General features: G+C 39.2%; 1 protein-coding gene across 5 annotated transcripts in view; it reads right to left on the reverse strand.

Annotated features, from left to right (window-relative positions):
* myripb (myosin VIIA and Rab interacting protein b) overlaps positions 1–24,146 on the reverse strand; it is a 226,130-nt gene that overhangs the window by 38,991 nt on the left and 162,993 nt on the right. For all 5 annotated transcript variants that reach the window (XM_049463492.1, XM_022668832.2, XM_049463490.1 and 2 more), the window contains one exon: positions 12,514–12,650. In XM_049463492.1, the coding sequence (XP_049319449.1) occupies positions 12,514–12,650 (137 nt within the window). The remainder of the gene's footprint in view (positions 1–12,513; positions 12,651–24,146) is intronic.

The following is a 24,146-nucleotide window of genomic DNA, read 5'->3' on the forward strand; positions in this document are numbered from 1 at the left end:
AAACGGCCAGATTTCAGGATGTGGAGGAAAGAGATGTAGAGATCAAACACACACACACACACACATGCCTGCATACACATAGATAAATACACACCCAAAGCAAATAAGGAAAGGAAATGAATGTGCAAGATGAAGCCTCTGGAAGGAGAGAGAACCCAACAAAAATGCCATCTGTATGGCAGAACAGTGAACCACAAACCCCCAATCCTTCATCATGAGCTCCACACATTCCAAACCACAAACAGGGAAATACGTTGGGGATATAAGCAAACCAATGAAGGCAAACACACTCGCTCAGAGTGGTCCACCTGACCGCACAGTCACCTCTCCACTTCCATCTGCCAACCCTGAAGGAGCACTCATTCAATATCACCATGACAACGGAGCAGAGGGCGAGACCACTGCGCTGGCCGCCTGTGAGCGTTCGACTCCGAGAACACAGCCGTCTAGACAGAATGCGCTCGGCTCTGACCACAGATGGGTTCTAACACAGAATGCATGTTCTGATATCACAGATATTGAAATCAATTACAGATAAATCTGCCATATTCACTCTGTATCCACTTTTTTGGAAACATCCACCTTACTTGCAAACAGTTAAGAGTCTAAGCGCTATCTGGTTATGCACAGTTTAGCCTAGACCTACTTGAACCACACTGTCATGAGCTAAACAATGTGAAATCACTGTAGCAGAGCTAGGTGTAATTTAAAGGGAATCATGTAATGTATCGTAATAGTTTGTCCAAAACTAAATTAAAACTGAAAAGAATCAATTTCTCTGTATTAAATTTGATGGATGCACTGAATTAAAAAGGATAATTACAATTATAATGTATCATATATCATATATTAAGGAGTCCAAGACAGAGAGTAATATAGGACCATTTTAGGGTAAGGGGAGTACATAAAGACTAGGGCTGGCAGGAGACATCTGTCAAGACTGTAAATGTGAGAGAGTGGGGCAGGCTGAAGTCTATAGAGGCTCGAGAGAGGAGCAGGCTGAGGCTACGTGGTCAAAAAGGGCCCGCTGGCCTTCAGCTGAGGCTGCGCATCATGAAGGCCACAGAGAGAGGAGCAGGCTGAAGCTGAGCATCATGGAAGCCAGATGGGAGCAGACTGAGAACCATGGAGGCTGCTGGTTGGGGAAGCCGGCTGAGGCAGAGGTCCATAAAGACTGGACAGAGGAGTAGGCTCAGGCTGAGGATGGTGGAGGCCAAGCAGTGAGGCAGGCTGAAGCTGAGGATCATGGAGAATGGACAGGGGAGAGGGCTGAGGCTGAGGATAGTGGATGCCAGACAGTGAGGCAGGATTATAATTGGGGCAGGAAGGTATGCTGTGGCTGAAGTCCATAAAGTCTGAGGACTCCTAGGGTCGCTGGCACCAATGATGATGGGGTCGATGATGGGGACGACAAAGGGGTGGGTCAATTTTCCTCCCAATTTGTCTATCCAGTTGTCCCACCCCTTTGTTGACCCCTTTGTCAACCCCATCATCAGTGGCACCTGCGACCCTGGGAGAATGCGGATGAGCACATTCCTCCTCCGACACAAGTCAGACACCCCTTTTTTCGAGCTGCTGCCGATGCATCATTGCCGGAGCGGCTAGCGTGCTTTGAGAAAACCACAGCGATTAGGTTCTGATACATCCGCTCACAGACGCCTCGTGCCGCCCAGTGCCACCTTTAAATGTGATGGGGAGAGAGTGCCATCTAACCACCTGGAGGAAGCAACCAATTGTGCTCACTCTGGGCTACGGCAGCTGATGGCAAAGCTGCATGAAGGGGATTCAAACCTGCGACCTTTCGTTCATAGTGGCAGCGCATTAAACTGCTGGACCACTGGGCACCCCCAAAAACAATTTCAATTAGTGATCCAAAGTTCCTTACTTATTAGATGAGGCTACATTATAAGCCAATTCCATACCACTGGTGTAAATGTAACAAAATGCAATCACTTAGACTAAGCATTCTGTGAGTACAGACAAAACACAACACAAGCTTTGACATTGCACTAAATGTTAACTATCCTAACTTTAGATACAGCTTCCAAGACAGCTAAAAGGAGGTGCAAGACAGGGCCTTTACAAAATGTTATTCGAACTGTAGACAAAATTCAATCAGCCAAGACTGAATGCAACTAGAAGCCAGTTATCTGGAAGCTGCAGACACGGACATGGGCTGTGCTTTTCTCTTCAGAAAGCAGAACCCACTGTTTGAAAGGAATGCATTCTGACTGCAGGCCTGACACAGCCATTTAGAGAGGCTTCCCTCCATTCAAAATAAAAGGCTTTTCCCCTGAAAGAATGTCAATTACACAAAGAGCTCAACAGAGTCTAACTGAGGACACAAAATGTCCCAAACCTAGTCTTAAATGGCCAGCAAGTCTTAGGCTCTAGTATATATCGCTAACTTACACTAGAAACTGGAAGTGTAATGTGTCCTTTATGATGTAAATTAGCTAGAAATAAGGATAACTACAGATCAGTGTTTTGATCAGGAATTGTGTTAGTATGAAATTCGCTCACTTTCAAATGGTACACTTTAAATCTAAGAGTAAATTTAAGAGAAAGAAATGTTTAAACAATTACATAGTACCTTACATACATTTGCTACCAAATACATCACACACTCTCTGTCTCTCAGCTGCAGTATACTGTACAAGCAAGGTGATTAATTTATAATGGCCACAATCTGCAATCAAATCATTTTGGGTTAAATGTAGAAACACTGTGTACTGGTGTAATGGAATTTTAGTACTTTAAGGTGAAAATGTAAAGCTTGCAGCATAAGGTTGTACTGGCAGAAAGTAATTAAAAATAATTCTACATTGATTTATGTGATTTCTTAACCTTTAGCGTGTTCTCTAGGTCATCTGTTCTGTGCCCTAGCTCACTTCCCCACCAAACACTGGTTTGTTGGACTAGTGTGAGCGCTCTGTATTCAGTTTGAGCTCAGTACAGTGAACCGGGCTCAGGTCTGCTTGAAGAGCAGAACATTGCTGTCTTGCAAAATCGATAAATCTATAAAGCATGTGAGAAGGTCACATAGAAGCACGGCCAAAACCATACTAAACAAGCTACAAAGTAATTTCAGTCTGCGTAGCTTTTCTTCAACTTAAAACGCCTCATAATGAGGGTGTAAACAAACTCGAGTCTGGAATGTTAAGAGCAATGACAGTAAAAGGTCTTCAGAGAAGTGAACCTAGTGTGAGTACACTCTTAATGTGTCCAATGAGGACCTAAATCTCTGAAACATATTATCTTCTTAGGTCACCAATCCACTTGTGACGTTGTATGGTGGTGATGTAAGTTGGGTGACTGCTAGAATTTACTCTTTTTTTGTTGTCTCTGTTGGTCTCCATTCCTCTTCTTTTTCACATTTTTATGGATTTTAGAATATGGAAGCACTGAATCTTACTTGTGACTGATGTGATTGGCTAATGCTTCATTTAAATCAACACCTATTGGCTGTAGGGGTGTCACGATTCTATAAATCCTCAATTCAATTTTATTTCAGATTTTAGGGTCACGATTCGATTCTCGATTTTCTTTTTTCTTCTTTGTACAGCAGAGAGGTCTACGTCAGTTTTAGATTAGTCTTTGGTCATTCATTTATTTGATTAATCAAATTCACAATATCTTATTTCAAAAGGTGGGCTTGTTATAAGTGATACAAGTGATCTGTAATACACCACATTAGGCACTAATGGTCAAATTTAAATAATTTAATTAAGATATATTTGTATTGCCCTCTAGTGGCTTTTTTTGGTAGCAGCAGTGTGCCCTATTAAAACAGCAAATGTGCCACATATTAAATAATAAAAAAATACAGGAACAGTCATGTACAAAATAATAGAACGATTAGAGCCTTAACAAACTGAACTCTATCCTACTATAACAGTTAAACATGAAAGATAAGACTCGGTCCCTGAGAATGAAAAGTTTGTTCTTTAACAAAGATATATTATTAACTTTATCTGAGAGAAAGACGCTTCTTAAGGTACCAAAACTATTAACATATTTGAGGCTAGACAAAACGACTGTTATTTTTATATAAGTTTTTCTTTAAGAACATGTGAATGTCCACATTCTCTGGAGAAAGGACTGCTCTTTCAGCAGTCACAATGTCTGCGGCGTGTGCTGCGCTATTTGCATAGCGTGCTGCGCCATTTGTGTAGGGTGCTGCGCTATTTGTGTAGGGTGCTGCGCTATTTGTGTAGCACGCGGGTGCTTGCGTAGTGTAGAGGGAGGGATCGTCAATCATCTTTTTGACTTCGATGCTCGAGACATGACGTAATTTCGATCGAGTTCGATAAACTATTGAAATCGTGACACCCCTTATTGGCTGGTATAGTTAACTCTAAGTAACTTCCTTTAAAAGGTCTGTGTGGAATCATTGGCTGGGTCTGAAACAACGTACTTCCATACTAAATAGTATGCAAAAGCAGTATGCGAGATCGGGTAGTGTGTCCGAATGCATAGTAGGCGAATTACAGTATGCAAAAGTTTCCCGGATGACGTACTGCACCGGGAGAGATGTATGAATATGCGAGTGCAGCACACTGCATCTGCTAATATATCCCACAATGCCAGTGGGATAGCAGTGAGCGGTGGAAGAGAAATATCTGTATATCTATACTGTGCTGTTTGTTTGTGATTTGGGCTATAAATGAGAGATTATTAGTTAGTAAGTTTGGGTTAAAGTAGAGAATTTTAAGTCTAAGAGTTCATTACTAAGAGCTGTGTTTTGTTTAATAACCCTAGTTAGCTTACTGCTCTCAGTGACACAGTGCTAACGCTGCTCAGTGGTTTACACAAGAAAAATAAAGAGTTCTTTCTGTGTGGAGCTCCAAACACCAGCATTTATTATCGCACTACAGCCCTGTGTGCTGCTGATAGTGCTGATTATCTGAGACAGGGTTAATTCGATTCTGATCATCCTGTATAATAAACTCTTCTGAGGTAAAAAGGCTGCTGACCTCAGAGAAGCAAGTCAGACAGACTTTATAAATTTATAATTATTATTTATAAATTATAACCTGCCTGAATTAAAAAAGATTAAGTTTCATTAACTAGCTAGCTAACGAGCCATGGTGGTGAATGAATACTGAATTTAAATTATATATGTCTAATACCAGAGCCAGATATACCAGAATTTAATTGTGTGTGTGTGTTTTCAGATTCAGCAACCCTGCTAGTGTAAAGAGGAGAGAAAAAAAAGGATGAGAAGATGGAGAAAAAATGCACAGGATAGAATTAAACAAACTAATACACTGAAATAAAACCACTTCAAAGGCTTTTAATTCTTGTATGTTGTGGTAAAAATGTAATGTGTAAATATGCCAGTAGAAGTCGCATAAGTCGCAGAAATGTTTTTTTAAAAAAGATAACAAAAAGAATAATTTGATGTATTTACATTTAGTTTAATGATCTCTCTCTTAGTTTCAAAAATGCACATATTTTGGCTTTTATGTTTAACACTGTCAGTAAAAGATAATGTATAGCAATAAGGATAATGTGATAAATAATACTTACGCTAAAAGGGGATGCACCTCCTGCTGGAAAACACTGAGGTAAAGAAGGGATTGCTGAGGTAAACTGGTAAAGCCGTGCCATATCTCTGTAATACTGAATAAGCTCTATTTATATTCATTATTTAATATATAGCTTATATTTTAGTAAACTATAATTCATTTTAAATGTTATGTACAGTCAGTGCTTCAAATAAGACTGGTTGGGCATTCATTTATTAAATAAAGCTGATGAGTAAAGGTATTGTATTAAAATATGGAAGGATGCAATCAGTAGTGTAGATTTTCTTCATTTTATTCAAATTAATTATGTGGTGACCACACATTCTAAGTTGACTGGCCCAACATTCTTCAAAACTTTTTGCTCCTATCACATTTCTCTCCTATTCTCAACAGTGTCGAATATAGAAAAAGGTTCAAAACTGTTTATTTTCCTAAATATTATGATGCATGTGAGCGTCTGCAAACACACTCACTAGAGACAAACTCAGAGCGATGTGAACGAATTGCCTTTTTTTTCCAAATCACATTTGGTGTCTAAAACCATAAAGCAAGAATGAATGTCTGAGAAACAGGAAACAAATCTATAGAACGCTACAAATTAGACAGGTAGCACATTTCACTCCATCAAATTATAACTCCTGCTTGATGCTCTCTCTCCATGACTGTTTCCTCAGAAACTGCCAGACTCCAATCAGACCAGCACAGACAGTGGCTGGAAGCTTCCCCCTGAGCTCCTAATGAGACTGATTACATGACTCGCATTCCTGACACATCTTAGGAAATGACATGGAGATCTGGGTTGATGCTCTGGTTTGGAGTGTCTTCTTCATACTGAGTCTTTTAAACTGCTATGCTGCGTTTTAGTGGCCGTTGCTCTGACAACGAGTCTAAAAGCTGTCAGCTGGAATGAATAGAATCAGATGAGTTCGTTTAGATGATGACAGTACACACACGCACACACGCACACACGCACACACACACACACACACACACACACACACATATATACATACAGATTCTGAAAAAGACACAAAAATACAGAATGGTATTGTTTAGTAAGCTAACTAGTAGGCAATACTTAGCAAAGCAACAGAGACAAATATTTATATATACAAAGAGTTAATGTGGCTAATGGCTAACAGCAGTAAAGGATCTTGGTCAGATCACTTGAGTAAAACTGTCTTTGAGATGAACTGTGGGGGATGTAGTCTTTAGAGTGGACAATTACCTGTGTGCAGCAACAGAGAGAGCGCTTCACACTACAGACTGTGCTCATGTGACATTATTACCTGAACTCTAACTTAGGAACTTCCTAACTGCTTCCTTTGCAGGTGTGGCAATTCATCTAAATATATTACACCTACAGGGGTTGGACAATGAAACTGAAACACCTGGTTTTAGACCACAATAATTTATTTTCCCGACGGACAGTTCTGGTGGAAACAGGAGAGTTGAGGTGCACATTGAATTCTGCAGTGATTTGGGCAGACGTGGTTTTATGTTTTTTGGATACAATCCGGGTTAGCACCCGAACATCCCTTTCAGACAGCTTCCTCTTGCGTCCACAGTTAATCCTGTTGGATTTGGTTCGTCCTTCTTGGTGGTATGCTGACATTACCCTGGATACCGTGGCTCTTGATACATCACAAAGACTTGCTGTCTTGGTCACAGATGCACCAACAATTTGTCCTCTTTTGAACTCTGGTATGTCACCCATAATGTTGTGTGCATTGCAATATTTTGAGTAAACTGTGCTCTTACCCTGCTAATTGAACCTTCACACTCTGCTCTTACTGGTGCAATGTGCAATTAATGAAGACTGGCCACCAGGCTGCTCCAATTTAGCCATGAAACCTCCCACACTAAAATGACAGGTGTTTCAGTTTCACTGTCCAACCCCTGTATGTGGATGTATAACAACTTTTTACAATCAATGTAAAAGTTGTCTGACCAGAGGAGGATGGGTCCTCCTTTATATAGTATATTAGCCTTGATACTATATATGATGCTACATTTGGTAGTACAAGCTACATGTGAAGCTTCATTTCTCCGATTGTTTTTCCTCTAACGCTCAATGGGGTTTCTATGTTAAAAGTTCAATGTTTTGTCTGAATCTCTGTCCTGCTACCACATTTTTGTAAAGATGCTTTGCGACAACATCCGCTGAATTTAACTAGTTAGAACAAGGTAGAATGATTACACCAAACTACTTCATAGCCTGGACAAGATTAGTGCAATCAAACCAAGTGCTGAAAAAGCTTACATAAGCTGAAACTAACTCAGGATCTTCATGTATTACATTTATGTCCATGGATGGATGGATGGATGGATGGTTGGTTGGTTGGTTGGTTGGTATACATATACTGTACATTATACAGTCCAAACCAATTACTTAGAGTTGCAGAGGTTGTGTTTGTGTGCGTGTATGTCCATGTACATTTGTGACAAGATAACTATGCGACCCACATATATATTATTCACATGCTATTCACAATATTCTTGCGTGCGCACACACACACACACACACACACACACACTGTTTGTGAGACTCACACACCTACAGCCTTTTAGAGTGTATTGTATGTGTGTCATTGCCCCTGGAGTCCAAAGACACTTCAGGACACACATGCACACATTCGCACATACATAAGCAAAACAAGTGCATCAAGGTCAGCAAACTGATTCACTAGGTTAACTGAGGAAACCAATGTGCAAACACACACACACACACACACCATTTCTTCTTCAGTCACATATTTAACTGCAGTGAATCTTTCAGTAGGCCTACACTGCAGGACTCACAGAGCAGAGAAGGTTGAGGGTCTTGCTTAGGGGCCCAACAGAAGCAGCTTGGCAAATCCAAGTATTGGACCCAGATCCCTGCCATCAATAACCCAGTGCTCTAACCACTGAGCCACCTCTGCCCCAAGATCATGCACTGGCTGGAAATTGATCTCAAGCCAACTGCTTGGAAGACAGCTGTGCACTTCACTAGACCACATATTATACTTGCAAGCATCTCAGGCTTTCTTAACCATATTAACCCAAACGTAGTCCAAATATACATAATCCTACTCTTATCTTAGACTACTAAATCTAATCTTAACCATAATCCTAAATTTACTGACTCTAACTTAAGCTTGCTCTCCCTAACCCTAAGCTAAACCTCCAAACACTAATGTGAACCTAATACCACCATCACTAACACTAATCTTAAGCATATTAGCTATAATCTTATCCCTAACCTAAATCAAATAACCCAAATCGTAACCCTACTAACTCTATTCTTAAACTTGCCCTAAACTCTATGGCTACCAAAATATGTTTTATATAACTTTATTTCTAATTATCACATTTTCTCCCCAGTTTACAAGGCCAATTACCCAACCCACTCATTAGGATGCCCCCTCTCACTAGTGATGCCCCAAAACCAGGAGAGTGAAGAGTAGCACATGCCTCCTCCGATACATTTGAAGTCAGCCACTGCCTCTTTTCAAACTGCTGCTGATGCAGCATTGCAGAGTAGCATCACAGCTTGAAGTGATGTACCCATCTACCCACCCAGAGAGAGATGGTAAGCTACATGAACAGGATTCGAATCTCTGCAATCTCCTGATCATAGTGGCAGCTCTTAGCCCGCTGGACCACTCAGAGCCCAATGCCTACCAAACTTTAGTCTTAACCCTGGTCTTATTCATATTAACCACAGTCTTAACCTTAATCTAAAGCAACTAACCCTAATGTATTTCAGTCAGAAAAAAAAACTCTTTCCTAGGTCCCATTTTTCCTTTTAATATGAGGCCATTTATATTTTATTCTTAGCGAGATAGCAGTAGTATAAGATCAAACACAACTTTTCTTCCTAAACGTGTCAGAAACTGGCTTCTTAAACACTCAGACAATGGGTTTGACCTTGAAATCCGCACTAATGTCACTCAATTAAAAGAAGCCAAAGGAGCAGCACAGCAGCACATGGATTAGCTCTGAGCTGACTAACACACGGCATAGGAAATACAATGATTGTACACGCACTGCCTGTGCTGTTGTTATTTAAACAGCTCTGTTGCTTCAGTGCTAAAAACTGACTGCCAGCTGAAGTGATTCCAGACTGGGAATTTAAACATATGCAGGTCTAAGACGTTTTGCAAGCATATGCAAAAAAAAAACAAACAAAAAAACAGCAACAGCAACAGCATCGGGCTCAACTCAGTCAAATCAAACCTGGCAGTACACAAGCGTAGCCAAACAGCTTCGTAATACACCCAGGCCAAACATGACACAGAGAATGAAAAATGAAAACACTGTAAAAGCAAATAACATGCCTTTCTATATACAGCTCTAGAAAAAAGCTGTATATGCTCTTATTTCTTTTATTTTAACAAATAGAAAACCTCTGGAATATAATCAAGAGGAAGATGGATGATAATAAGCCATCAAACCAAGCTGAACTGCTTGAATGTTTTGCACCAGGAGTGACATAAAGTTATCCAAAAGCAGTGTGTAAGACTGGTGGAGGACAACATGCCAAGATGCATGAAAACTATTATTAAAAACCAGGATTATTCCACCAAACATTGATTTTAGAACTCTTATACTTTATGAATATGAACTTGTTTTCTTTGCATTATTTGAGGACTGAAAGCTCTGCATTATTTTTTGTTATTTTAGCCATTTCTCATTTTCTGCAAATAAATGCTCTAAATGACAATATTTTTATTTGGGATTTGGGAGAAATGTTGTCTGTAGTTTATAGAATAAAACAAAAATATTAACTTTACTCAAACATAAACCTATAAATAGCAAAATAAGAGAAACTGATGGTCTCTTAATTTTTTGGGAGCTGTATATTCAACTTTTTATTTCTTATGTTATCAGTGTAAGCATTGTGCCAAATTAGCATTGTTATTGTTTATAGTTAAACAAACATATTATATGGTATTTGAGTGTCTAAACATCACAGTGTATGTAATACTGATTTAATAAGACACAAAGAAATACTGTATGTGATAATAAAGTGTATAACACTACTGTTTTTTTAATACTGTTGATGTGCAGTGGAGCACACATCTATTCTGAATTTGAGGTTGGTGAGGCTCTCCTTACTTTCTGAGCAGGATATCGAACTTGCTGGGGCGTTTCAGTTCAAATGTTCTATTTGGAAGTCTGAATTTCTGAGTTCAAATGGAGCACATAGCATGAATATGAGGTTGCCCCCTTTTACATCTGCAACAGCCCTTCTTCTGAAAGGCTTTCCACACGATTTCAGGGTGTGCCTGTGAGATTTGAGCGCATTCATTCAAAAAAAGCATTTATAACTTCAGGGACAGATTTTAGATGAGAAGCCTGACTCCCAATCTGTGTTCCACTTTACCCCAAAGGTGTTCAGCATGGCTGAGATCAGGGCTCGGTGCTGGGTCCTCCACACCAAACAACGCATTTGTGGACAGAGCGTGAACAGGTCAATTTCTATCTGATAACACTCCTTCCCAAAGGGTCCACACACACATGCATTAGGTGTACAGCCATAAGTCATGGTCTGCATGCAATACACTTTTAAAGTCAAGCACACCCACTTAAAACACACACACGCACACACATACTAACACACACAGTGGCCCGGCAGGGTGGCTCAGTGACTCATGCTGTATAATCTGCGCTGCTCATCTGAAATGAAAGCCTGCAGCAGCTAATCCTATTTCCTCCAGAGAGAGAGAGAGAGAGATTGAGAGAGAGAGAGAGAGAGAGATATATAGAGAAAAAGGGAGAGAAAGAGACAGACAAAAACTTAACTAATTAAATCTGTACAATGCATTATTAAAAGGTTATTACCATTATTAAAAGGTAATAATGTGCAGAGGTGTAAAAGTACCTTTACTTTGCTAAATTTCTACTCAAGTAAAAGTAAAAGTATCCATCTAAAAATCTACTCGAGTAAAAGTAAAAAAAGTACTCAATTTAAAATGCACATTTTGTGTTTTGACATTCTAAATTCTAAAATCTAAATTCTTTGCCGCGTTATTCTACGGGCGAGCATCCACGCGCCGGCACATCCGTGCCAATTTTTTTTTTTTTCAATTTAGCAAAGTAAATTACTCGTGTCAAAATCTACTTTTTTTTACTTAAGTAAAATTACCTATTTTAAAAATTACAAATGATAAAATCTACTCAATTACAGTAACGTGAGTAAATGTAATTCGTTACTTTCCACCTCTGATAATGTGTTGTACAGATTTAAGTAGTTTCAGCAATCTCTAATATCTGTTTTCTCTGCTTGATATATGCCAATAATTTGAAACATCTGAAAGATCATCTTTTCCATGACCAAAGATGGAACAATGTAAACAGTACAACAGGGCAATTCCGCGCTAACACAGAAACACAAACCAGAGGTGTGTACAATGTTAAAGTTACAAAACGAACACATTTGTTACAATTAACACAGAAGTTGGCGACTCTTGCTTTTGGATTTTCTGTAGCTGAGGTGGGGGATAAGGAGCGACACATGTGTGTTTTGTGTCTTAGACAACTGACTGTATTTTATTACTATTTTGTTGGGGCGATATGGGACAGGTGGGGCGTGGAATTTCCCCTTCTTTTGAGGTGGGGAATGACAGAAAAAGTTTGAGAACCACTGATTTACTCTGATGTGCTAATTTGGTGTGCTAATCAACTAGCCATGCAATTTGTTTATGTTTGAATATTAACACACACAAAACTATAGAACAGATACAAATGCTTGCAAATGTTTGTGGTTGGTCTATTTAATTCATTATTTATGATTTATTTATTTATTTGTTTATGTGAATTTGTGGTATTATCTTTACAGGAAGGCTCACACAGGAAAGAACATTTGTGGAAAGCTGAGAAGAACTATTGATGGAACATGATAACTGAAGTAAAATTGATTTTTTCTTTTAATGTCACTGTAATCACACTGTGTGTGTGTGTGTATGTGTGTGTGTGTGTGTGCATTTGTGTGTACCTGGTAATTCGGACAGAGCTCCTCTCTCAATGATGTGTTTCCTGTAGAGGGTTTTGAGGACTTTAGCGCTGCCGAATCTCTTAAAGCGGCTCTTTACATTGTTGTAGTACCATTCCAACGATTGTGTTCTCAGCAACCTATAAACACACACACAAAACAGAAGGTATGTTACAACATTAGTATCTTACCTCACAATTCGTTTAAATTATAACCGTGGTGCTCCATCCAATACTTGATAATGAGTTGGGGACTTGAGATGAGCTATTGTGATGATTATCCAACATCATGATCTTACTAATGCCACTGAAGGTTAAGCAATATAGTTTAATTTACAGTAAACTTAGGTTCCTGAATTTCTCCAGCACTAAGGCTGGAGCATTAGCATTAGCAGCTAACCGCAAGCGGCTAATGCCGCAGCTAATGCCGCCTGACAGCACTACACTGATGAACCCTGAGTGTTCCAATAAGCCAGGGCGATATTAGCTAGCGGTTCGTCCCATGTAGCTTGTTTGAACACGGTAAACACGCAGAATACAGTCTAATAATACTCTCCTCTGAACGACGAAAGAGCTAGTTTGGTTAGCAGCTAAGGTTAATTCTGCTCCAGCGGTGCTAGCCGGCGCTAGCTACAGGCTACAGGCCAATAATACTCACCTCTAAATGTGGAAATAGTGGTTAGCGGCTAATGCTAATGCTACTCCAGCCAGATAACCAAATTGAAACTCCTCTATAACGCTGCACTTCAGCGGAGTGGCCTTACTGCTCCTTATAATCTGACTCATAAAATTCATACATAAGGCACACTGATGATTTTTGGGAAACTTAAAGGATTTTAAGTGCGCCTTATAGTGCAAAAAATATGAGAATGCATAACATTGATTTTACTATACAGATAACTGTCATTATTCATACTAAAATGTTTCTGTTGTGGCACTAACAAATCATTTTTTTCTTAGGACACTAGTGGTTATGTGAGCGTGTGCTGAGGAAGTGATAGAACTACAGATTCTCATTAATAGCCAGTGCTGTGCTCCTTACTGTATGTGCAGGCTAGGCACGGCTCGGCTCATATATTATATAGTTGTGTTTTCACACTGAGCTTGCAGGTCTGCAGAGGAATTTACAGAAATATGGCATATTACAGAAGCCCTGCACAATGATGCGTTGCACACATTATATGTTTCTCTAGAAAGGTTAATCTGGCATCCGGCCCTGTCCTCGGATGGTATCTGCAATTGGCCAATCAAGCTGAACGATTATTTGGTATTGGCTGCAAAAATCAACTGATCAGTCTATCTGTATAACCATATTAATTTTTGCAGTTAATTGTAACAGTTTAAAACCCAAGCTTAATGGCAAAGAGGTGTGTGAATGTGTGTATTTAACCTAAGTGATTGGCTACGCATTCGACCAATCAGAGTTTTAAACAGAAAAGCTTCTCCTCTGTGTGTTACGTAAGTCATAATTTGTTGTGAGAGTGTGGTGTTTGAAAATGTCAGAGAGAGAGAGTTAGACAGACAGACAGTCAGACAGACAGACAGATGAGTGTGAGGGTTGCAGGAGATTGCATGAACAGCTGCCAACTCTGCTCCTCTGGTTAATCTGCTCTAAAACTTCCGTCCATTCACCCACTATTCCCCCACCTCGCTTTATTTCCAACAACATAACAGGATCTAAACCGCCGTAAACACGTCCTGCAGCTTTCCCCCGCTTCCCACCTTCACTCACACACTCCAGCTTAAATCCTCACAACCCATTCTCTTTCGGATTACATCATCAGCTCTCTCCTTGCAGGATAAGAGACACATTTTACATCATATTCAAGCTTCACACAAAAGCTTCAGGAGCAGTGTTTGTTTACTTTTCAAACGAGAGAGAGAGAGCTAGAGAGAGAGGGAGAGAGACTAATGGATGACATGAATGCCAAAACTCAGATCAGGATTGTACCAGCACACAATGTTAAGTTTGCTGATAAATCAAACCTTTTGACTCACAGATAAATAAAATAATGATTCTCTCATAAAAAGCTAATGTTAATGTCTCAGGCACATACGATGTGTCCAAATGTTTGTGTTTGTGAATGCAATCAGCTGACACAAATGTCTAACACTCAGTTTGGCTAGGTCATGTAGATAAGTACTACGAACAGAATTTAACATATAAGAAGCATATAAACCTATTTCCACCATGGGCTAGAAGAGTATAAAGCTCCCCAGTAATGAAGTGCGGAACAGTGGAACCCAGATCTCTTACTGAGATCTCTGCAGTAATAATAGTGCTTTGTCCAATATTTTTGGATCATGTTGGGTGGGTTGATCATCCAACATGCTTACCAAGCTCACTAAACTCATGCAGCTGAATTAGGGCTACACGATATTGAAAAAAATGTATCATTGCAAATGTCCTTTTTTCTATGATATATATCACGATACTAATCAATGCAGGGCCCATGACATCACCAGCCCCACCCCCACCCACGTGCTGTCTCGCGTCCGGACCGATCAAGTGCTGAGTCAGCGCTAAGCACTCAAAACCCAAGGAAAACAGCAAAACAACAGTAATCGGCCCTTTAATCAGGAATTTAAATGGCTTTTTAAAAGGTAAATAAGAGCGTTTTTCTGGGATTAAAAGGGTGATTTCAGCTCTAACTGGAAATATCTGCGCAAAACTGTGCTGGACTGAGGTGCACAGCTTTCAACATGTGCGTTTACAAGCACATGCCCAACCATGTGAATGAAGGCCTTCCGGTTACCTTGTGTTTACTCCTGCCCCCCCTCGCACTTCTTGTGCAGGCAGCAGCAGCAGCCTGTCACTCACACAGACACAGAGACAGCGCTGTGTATCTACTTCTACTGTATCAAGAATCAAAACATTGCAACATGACATGTTTGAATTAATTGCATTTAGTGACATCCCACGTCCTGCAACATGACTGTTGTGCATGTGCACATCGCCATGACGATGCTTAAACGGTATATCGTGCAGCCCTAAGCTGATTGCAATCATTCAAATCAAATTCTCACAGCAATGCTCCAAAAAGCTAGTAGAAAGACTTTCCTAAACAGCGGAGACAGTTACTCCAACAAATGCAGAATAAACACTTTGTTATACCCTTCATTTAAATTTAATTTATGGTATGTTACAAAGCCATTATGACACATTATGAACTGTATCACTATAGGTTTTCAACAAGAGATGTTTGCCCAACATTCTGTAGATCTGTAATGTTGTTGTCTGACCTAACAGGCACTCTGAAAGCTCAAATTAGTGGGCGGCGCATGGGCAGGTAATGTGAAAAGGGGAGAGAAAGACAGACTGACACTAGTCCAAAGCAAGTTTAGTTAGGATTTTATGGGAAAAAAAACTTTTTCACCCCCTCTTTATCTCTTTTTCTCTCATTAAGGCATGCTTCATTTCTCTGACCCTGGACTTATTAATGAGAAACAAAAAACAAAGGCAGAAATTCATTCATACTCTGCACAAAAGAAATATGGATAAGGAGAAACCAGTCCTAAATGAGGGAGGAAAAAGAAAAAACTAAGAAAAAAAAACTGCTTCAAAGGCACTTTCATCCGACGCTGTGAAAAGAAATGGAATAAAAATGTCCTCGACACAAAGCCTGCGCCTGTGGCACTGAGAGGAGCTTTATGGAGCCTTCATGTGAGAGCGGTGCGAAGACAATCGCTGACCTTTGACCTCTACAGTAAAAGTGGGTAAATTCAGGGCTGACCAGGGGCAGCTACGTTATAATGTCTTAAATGCAGGGCAACGGGCTCGGCCTTGCTGCTTCACTGTGGCTGTGTTGGTGGAAGGATGATGTGTTATTCTTAATACAGAGCGCGTACGCTCCTGTAAGTTGCTTACTGGAGCTCTGTGATGTATTTCTTGCCATAACTGTGCTAGCGGCCAAAGCAGATTAAGAGTAAGGCTTTTAGTGCGTGGCATAAATCATGTTTATGACTGAGGGCTTTCCTAATGTTCCCACATGAGACGAGAAGTCCTCAATGCCCTACATATTGAAAAACCTCTTTAATTTATAGGTCAACAAAAACACATGTGAGCACACACACACACAAACACACACACACACACACACACACACACACACACACGCGCACACACGCGCCAACTTGCACAAAAAATGATCTGCAATAAATCACTACTGATTTGCTCGCTCTCTTTTGCAATTCATTTGAGTTCAGTGAGCTTTACAAGCATTAACATATTGGCCATACCCCGTACATTAATTCAATTACGCTCACTGTAATGAAACTCACTTCAGTAAAATGCATAAAAATAACAATAAACTGTCATTGCCTGTTCCACATCTAACACTACAATATATCCCTCTATGAATGAGCAAAAACCCAAGTATATAGCATGTCTATTTCCCTTTAAGATCAAGATTTAAGATTGTCAATACTGTCACAGGTTCAAGCATACACACACACTATATAGAAAAAAAGGGCTGAGCAATGTGCTGATTTACCGTTTCTTCTAAAATCAAGGCTATTATAAAGGAGTTTATCCTCCTTTTGTTGAAGTAACTCCACTCCAGGTGGAATTTGTACATGTCTAGTCCACGCTTTGCACTAGGCATGCAGCCAATATGATTATGTGCCAATTTTATTGCCAATACGAGGACAAGACAAGTTGTTTGAGAAAGTGAGATGTGGGAATTTGCACAGCTACAGCTCAAAAAAATAAATAAATAAGAGACCACGTCAGTTTCTGAATCAGTTTATCTGATTTTCCTATTTATAGGTATATGTTTGAGTAAAATGAACATTGCTGTTTTATTCTATAAACTACGGACAACATTTCTCCCAAATTCCAAATAAAAATATTGTAATTTAGAGCATTAATTCACAGAGAATGGGAAATGCTCAAAATAATGAAAATGGTACAGTGTTTTCAAACCTTAAGCAATGCAAAGAAAGTTTTCAAAGTTTAGAAATCAATATTTGGTGGAATAATCCTGTTTTTAATCACAGTTTTCATGCATCTTGGCATGTTCTTCTCCACCAGTCTTTCACACTGCTTTTTGGATAACTTAATTCCACTCCTGGTGCAAGAATTCAAGCAGTTCAGCTTGGTTTGATGGCTGTTATCATCCATCTTCATCTTAATTATATTGCAAAGTTTTTTAATAGTGATTTCATACATTTACTCAGAATTATGTAAAGAAAAATAATAAAAAAACATCTAGTAAATATGAGTTCTTAAAACTAACTCAAATAACCACTTTATATAATTAGTAGTAGAAAGAGAGCAGAAAAGCATCTCAAAATAAACAACACTGCAAACCATGAGGCATAAGCATCAAAAAACACAACAATCCAATAGAACACTTTTGAGAAGTGGTAGAACCTGAGATTCGTAGCATCCTAAAAACCTGCATGATTTGCATGATGCAATCACGTTAATCTAGATCAGACTCTCTCAGAACTAATTCTTCTCAACATCTTATGGAGTCCAAGCCACAGAAAACTGAAGCTGCTCCGAGAGAAAAAGGAAGTCTTATCCAGTTGGCATACTCTTCCTAATGCAGTGAAGTGATCGGCAAGTGTTCACTCCCGCTCTCTTCTTCTCTCATTTTCTCTCTTCCTAAACAAAAACGTTCAAAGTCAGGAGAGGTTTAGAAATCTTCATTTTCAACCTTGGCCAAGGCACACTCACCCACAGTCTTCTGGCACTCTTCCATTACCATAATTGATTTTCGGAGGTTTTAATGAATTGAGCGTCTTTGGAGAAAAGTTGTCTTTAGAGAAAAGACCCCAAACTACAGATCAAATAAAGTGCTGTTTTGTTGTCGGACTGAGCCTGAGGAACACAGAGACTGAGACTTGATACTGGCTTAGGGCTGCTATTAGCATCCGTCTATGGAACTCTATTAAAAGGACAGAGATTGTTTTCAGAGTGGAGTGGAATCAAGAGGTACTCTCTAAGCTTGGTATCACTGGTCTAGAAAATGAGTGTTCTGTTTATTGGGATGATTGAAATTTGTAACATGAGCTCGTGGGTGAAATGCTAAACGCATTATTAAAAAAGAAATGTGATTAGAAAAGGTGATTTTAGACAGAAAACACAATGCTATTACCCAACCCAGACCATCATTAACATGTACAGTACTGCGCAAAAGTTTTAGGCACCAAAGCAAATTACATTAATCCATTTATCTCAGAAATATGAGTGTTTTAACTGAAAAAAACACCACATATGATTTAAACAGATGCAAATAAACATACATACATACAGTAAAATGTAACAAGAAATTCTCATTTTGAACTAAGTATATTATATCCTGTGAGCCAAGCTGAGTAACAAAGTGTAGTTCCAGATTTCTCCTGGATGCTCCTCAGCCAGCATGTGTATATGTTCAGTTCCGTCAGCAGCTCACCTGATTTACCACATTTACCAATTTACCAAACCAGCTGTTGATTAATATGATGAGAACTAGAAATAACTCTATTAAACTCTGATGAGATTAGGAGATGTTTTAAGGAAAACAGGGCTGTAAAAGCACTGTTTTTTTATTGCTGTTTGTATTTATTTTAATGTTGTAATGTGTTTTACTGAGTGAATAAACACTTATTGCCCAAATAAGAAGCTTTTTCTTTACTGATATTCCCACATGTGCCTAAAACATTTGTACAACACTGTATAACGCTCTGGGTACAAACCATCCATAAAATAATAAAAGAAAGGGAAAATGTTGCTGTGTATTTACATGCAGCTGTATAGGTGCCAAAATTACACTGGTGATTCCTGTACGTATCTACTGTATTACAAAGCGTTAGCGTTAACTATTAAAAACAGAAATAAAATGTTGTCTGTTACACTCATTCTGTTGGGTGTTGGGTGCATGAGTCTGAACAGATTCAAACTTATATTATTTAACACATATCCATCTACAAACTCATTAATGTGAATTATAGGAAGACATACAGTAGCACATGCACGTGGTGACATCAGAACATAGCAAAGTTCTTTATTCTGCCCAATAAACTGCAGCGGAAAACTAAAATTAACCAGACCAAACCTACACAGTGTAGCGAAAACATGAACCTTGGTTTAACATTTAGTCTGGACTTTCAGGTATCTTCATACAAAAAGGCTTGTAAAGAAACAAATGTATAATCATAACACCATGTTAGGCCTTCCTTTCCTCTCAGCATCATCCTTGTAATGAGCTTATAAAATCTGAGTTAAATCTAATCAAAAGCAGTTTGAGTCTGAAATCGCTGTCTGATCACTTAACTAAAAGAAAGCATGAAAGCAACATCTTGCTGATTGATGTTAATGAGCAGTAACAAAAAAAACGTCTTTTTTATTCTTTAGATCAAAAGAGATGAGCAACACAGAGATATCTGTTGGATATTATTGTCTGATAATTACATAAGGCCTTTTTGTTTTAATATTGTATTAATGTCAACATTAAAACTACACATAAATGGAAACTGTTATTTGAAAGCAGAATAGACAAAATTACATAAATGTGCCTGAGAAAATCTTACTCTACTGAAAATACTTTTCTACAGTGACCAGACAAGCTGTGTGTGTATTTGCACAACTGTGTCAGTTATGTGTGCAGTTTAAAGGTCTCATTTCATCATTTTTAAATTTATTTTAAAATATCTAGTTGTGCTCTCTATTATGAATGATTGTGAAAAAAGGTGCTCAGGTGTTTCTATTTAGCCCTGCTTTAGTTCACTGAATTACTGGTCTCTGAAGAAAGACAGGGTTTGGCTCTTGCTCATGAATATTCATACATGCAAACCTATCGCCTCTGATTGGCTAACAGCACTGCAGCAGAGAACGCCTACCTGCCTTCAACCCACAGTCAATTTTACAGCTCTAAAACTCAAAGGACAAAATGTTTTCAGAGATACAGCCTTAGGTATAAAGATATAGCACTGAGTGCTAGGTAAAGTTAACCCTTAAACTTCGCTTAACGTCAGATTCAAGCGGCCTTGAGGCCGAGAAATGTTATAAACGCCCCTGTGTGAGTGCAATTAGAGACTGCCCGTGGCGATGCCAGTCTCCCCACAGCAGCTCAGAGGCCATAAAATTAGTGGTTTATGTAGACACCCTAACGTCTCTCTGATCAACTCATATTTCTGAGGATTTTCTTTTACTAGCTACTGCAGACAATGGAGGCTGAGAAACAGTTTCATGTGCAGCATCCATATACAACTCAGAGAGACCTATAGTATTTCACAAAGAACAAGAAAAAGTGGATTTTAACGGAATGAGATCTTAAAAGTAGCCGAAGAAGGAGTGTCCACAAACATTGGGATATACAGTGTATGTTACTGTATGGGTTGTGGGTTCTCGATAGCCTTAACCCTGACTGCTCCCCACGTTCCACAGCAGTGGCTGCCCAAAGTTTTAGGAAAGTGTGTTTGTCCAACAAAAATGAGGAGGTAAAAGAGGAGGTAAGCAGTGGGAAACGAAATGTCTAAATGGTAAGAGCCAAAAAGAAACCACCCTTCTAAAACATTTCTCAAAAGATCCCATTATGATATCTCTCTGTTTCAGAGCACGCAGGGATTTCTAAAGTTAGCGCCTACAGTGTATCTGGTTGATGTGCTTGCTGGGTGGTTGGACTGCACTGAAGAAGAGAACCAGGGTGTGCATGATGAGTGCAGGACTGCCTGGAATGCCATTATTCTAATTATAGACAAAGATGTGAAGTGATGTTCCTTCACCGCAGGCCCAGTCTACCCCACCTTCTATCTCCTGTCTTTTTACACGCTTTCCTCAGTCTCTTTACCTCGCATCCATTCGGCCCACAGGCACTGCAGTGAGAGACAGCAGATGTGAGAACAGAGAGCTTGGATACACATATGATGTCTCCTGCTTATCATTTTTTTCTTTCTTAGTAACTATATGTAAAAATATTACGCTCCCTCATGCACTGAAGAGCCCTGGGCACCCAACACTCTGTTGCTGGTTTGTCGTTTGCCCCTTGTTAGACCAAGATCTTGGCAAGCAGAGTTCACAAAAAGGCTACACCAGCTCAAATAACCCCTCGGTACAACTGTTTTGAGTGGAAAAGCATTTTTAGGCTGAACAACACATCCAGCTTTGAGGTGTATGGTTGAGTTGTGGTTTACAACAGGAAACCCCACCAGGTTTTGGTTCTTTCAGCCAAAAACTGATAGTTGAGACTTCAGTGGTAACTGGCTCACCAAAAAAACTAAACATCTAAAACCATAGACTGATCTGATGCATCTCAATTTCGGCTGCACACAGATCACAGGGTTAGAAACCCTCAATGTTGTGTAACAGTGTGGGGAATGTATTCTTGCCACAATTTGGGTCGGTCTGTTACCACTAATCAATCAGCTCTTGAATGCCATGAATCCTATTTGCACCTAGTCACCTCAGGATTATATCTGGACAAGGACAAACCACATGCAAGCATAAAGCACTTAAAACAAGAAGCACTTAAAACAGATTCAACAGAACTCAAACCACTTTAAGAGGTGGTCTGAAATGCAATAAATGTGTCTGTCTCTCAAAGACAAATTCCACAACCAAAATCACCCCCATGACAACAGAAACAGCTGTCATAATTTCGGTGCAACAGACAAATTTGCATATTCTGCCCCACACAGCAACTGGACTGGACTGGACTGGACTGGACTGGACTCACCAGATTTTGATATTTAAAAGCACTGAATTATTTTACATGTGCATGTGATTTTTTTGCCTCTGAATTAAACACTTACATTTTCCGATATATACATTTCACGTCGTATTTTAGCAGTTAATTTGACATCGAATTTAAACAACCTGAATTTATTTTAATAGAATTCTAAAAACTTGAATTTTTGCTTTAGAATTTTTTTCACATTTAAATAAAACAAGTGGAACTTATATATCGAAAAATGTAAGTATTTAATTCAGAGGCAAAACAAAAATCACATGTAATAATTCTCAGGATACACTCCAGATACTAGTCACATGAAGTCACCAGGTATAAACAGGATCACATTACACTACTTTTGCTGATCATATGTATCCTTTTATGCCCACATTTTATACCCAACAGCTACTTCTAGCATTAATAAACAGGACAAGGAGCTCAGTGTTCTTCTGCAGCCTTCCCAGTCGTCCAATCTGAATCCAATAAAACATCTTCAGGATGTGGCAGAAAAGAAAAAAAAATCACAGCATGAATGTTCTGCAGACAATTCTGCTGGGACTGTGTAACGAAATCATGTCAACATGGACCAAAACCAAAAGGAATGTTTCGAGCATCTTGTGGAATCCATACCATAAAGTATTGAGGTTGTTTTGAGAGAAAAGTGAGAGCATACCCAGTGTTAAAATTCAGAAATCAGGCTGTGAAAGTGTTCTGAATTCCCCAACCCCAAACTCCCAAGCTTTATGTAGCAAAAAAACATAAAGCAAAAGAAAGCAAAAAGAAATGTGTTGAAAATTTAAACTCACAGTGCAGTGACCACTATGGCTGGGCAATATATCATATCAGATTAGCTGAAGCCAAAACTCAGATTTTCTAACTGATGTAAACTCTCCCTTTTTTGTTGTTTCATTAAAACTCGGTTAACTCTTTTCTCCCTGTGTTTTTATGAGCTGTCCCCTAAAAACATACTGTAGTCGACTCTGAGTGGTCCAGTGGGTGCCACTACGATCAGGAGATCACTGGTTCGAATCCTGTCCATGTAGCTTGCCATCAGCTACCGGAGCCCTGAGAGAGCACAACTAGCCTTGCTCTCTCTGTGGAGGTACAGTAGATGGCGCTCTCTCCTTTCATCACTCTAAAGGGTGATGTTTATCAGCACTAGACGCCTGTGAGCTGATGTATCAGAACCGATTCGCTGCGCTTTCCTCCGAGTGCGCTGTGATGCTACTCAGCAAAGCTGCATCAGTAGCAAATAAAAAAAAGGTGGTGGATGTCTTCACATGTGTCGGAGCAGGCATGTGCTCCTGGTGTTAGGGCATCACTAGTGGTAGGGGGAGTCCTAATGAGTAGGTTGGGTAATTGGCCATGTAAATTGGGGAGAAAATGGAAAAGAATGGGAAGAGAATTGAAGCAAAGAGCCATGAGGTAAAATAATCGATAACACTTTTAATAACTTTCATTCACATATTTTTAGCTAATGATCAGTAGATGTGAACAAAGCAGTAGTTCATCAGAATTTAAATATTAACGAATTCTCACACATGAAACTTATTTATCAGCATGGATATTCATATTTAGAAATGTTAGCAAATAATTAGCTCATAATTAGCTTTAAACATTAATAATTCGCTAGTTACTATGAATTTTAAACCGTTTCTTAAAATGTGAAAAATAACAGTTATTGATCACTAGTTAATGGCATGTAAATAATAAAAAGTTATTATAGAGTGTTACCAAATAATTCATGTGTTTAATATGATGATCAATGTGATACTGATTTAAGGTAATATTGCTTTGCACTATTTGTGACTAGTGCACAGAAATTATGCACAATCCAGCAAGAACACTAGAACTGCCTACACACAACACACATGCACATAGAAATTCACCAACATATTCATACAGATACATGAATAAAAAAAGGTTACTGAGAAACAAATAGCTCATGACAGAATGTCCAAAAATGTCTGGGGAAGCC

The sequence above is a fragment of the Astyanax mexicanus genome, chromosome 1 (genome assembly GCF_023375975.1).
Source record: "Astyanax mexicanus isolate ESR-SI-001 chromosome 1, AstMex3_surface, whole genome shotgun sequence".
In the NCBI taxonomy this organism is placed as follows: Eukaryota; Metazoa; Chordata; class Actinopteri; order Characiformes; family Acestrorhamphidae; genus Astyanax; species Astyanax mexicanus.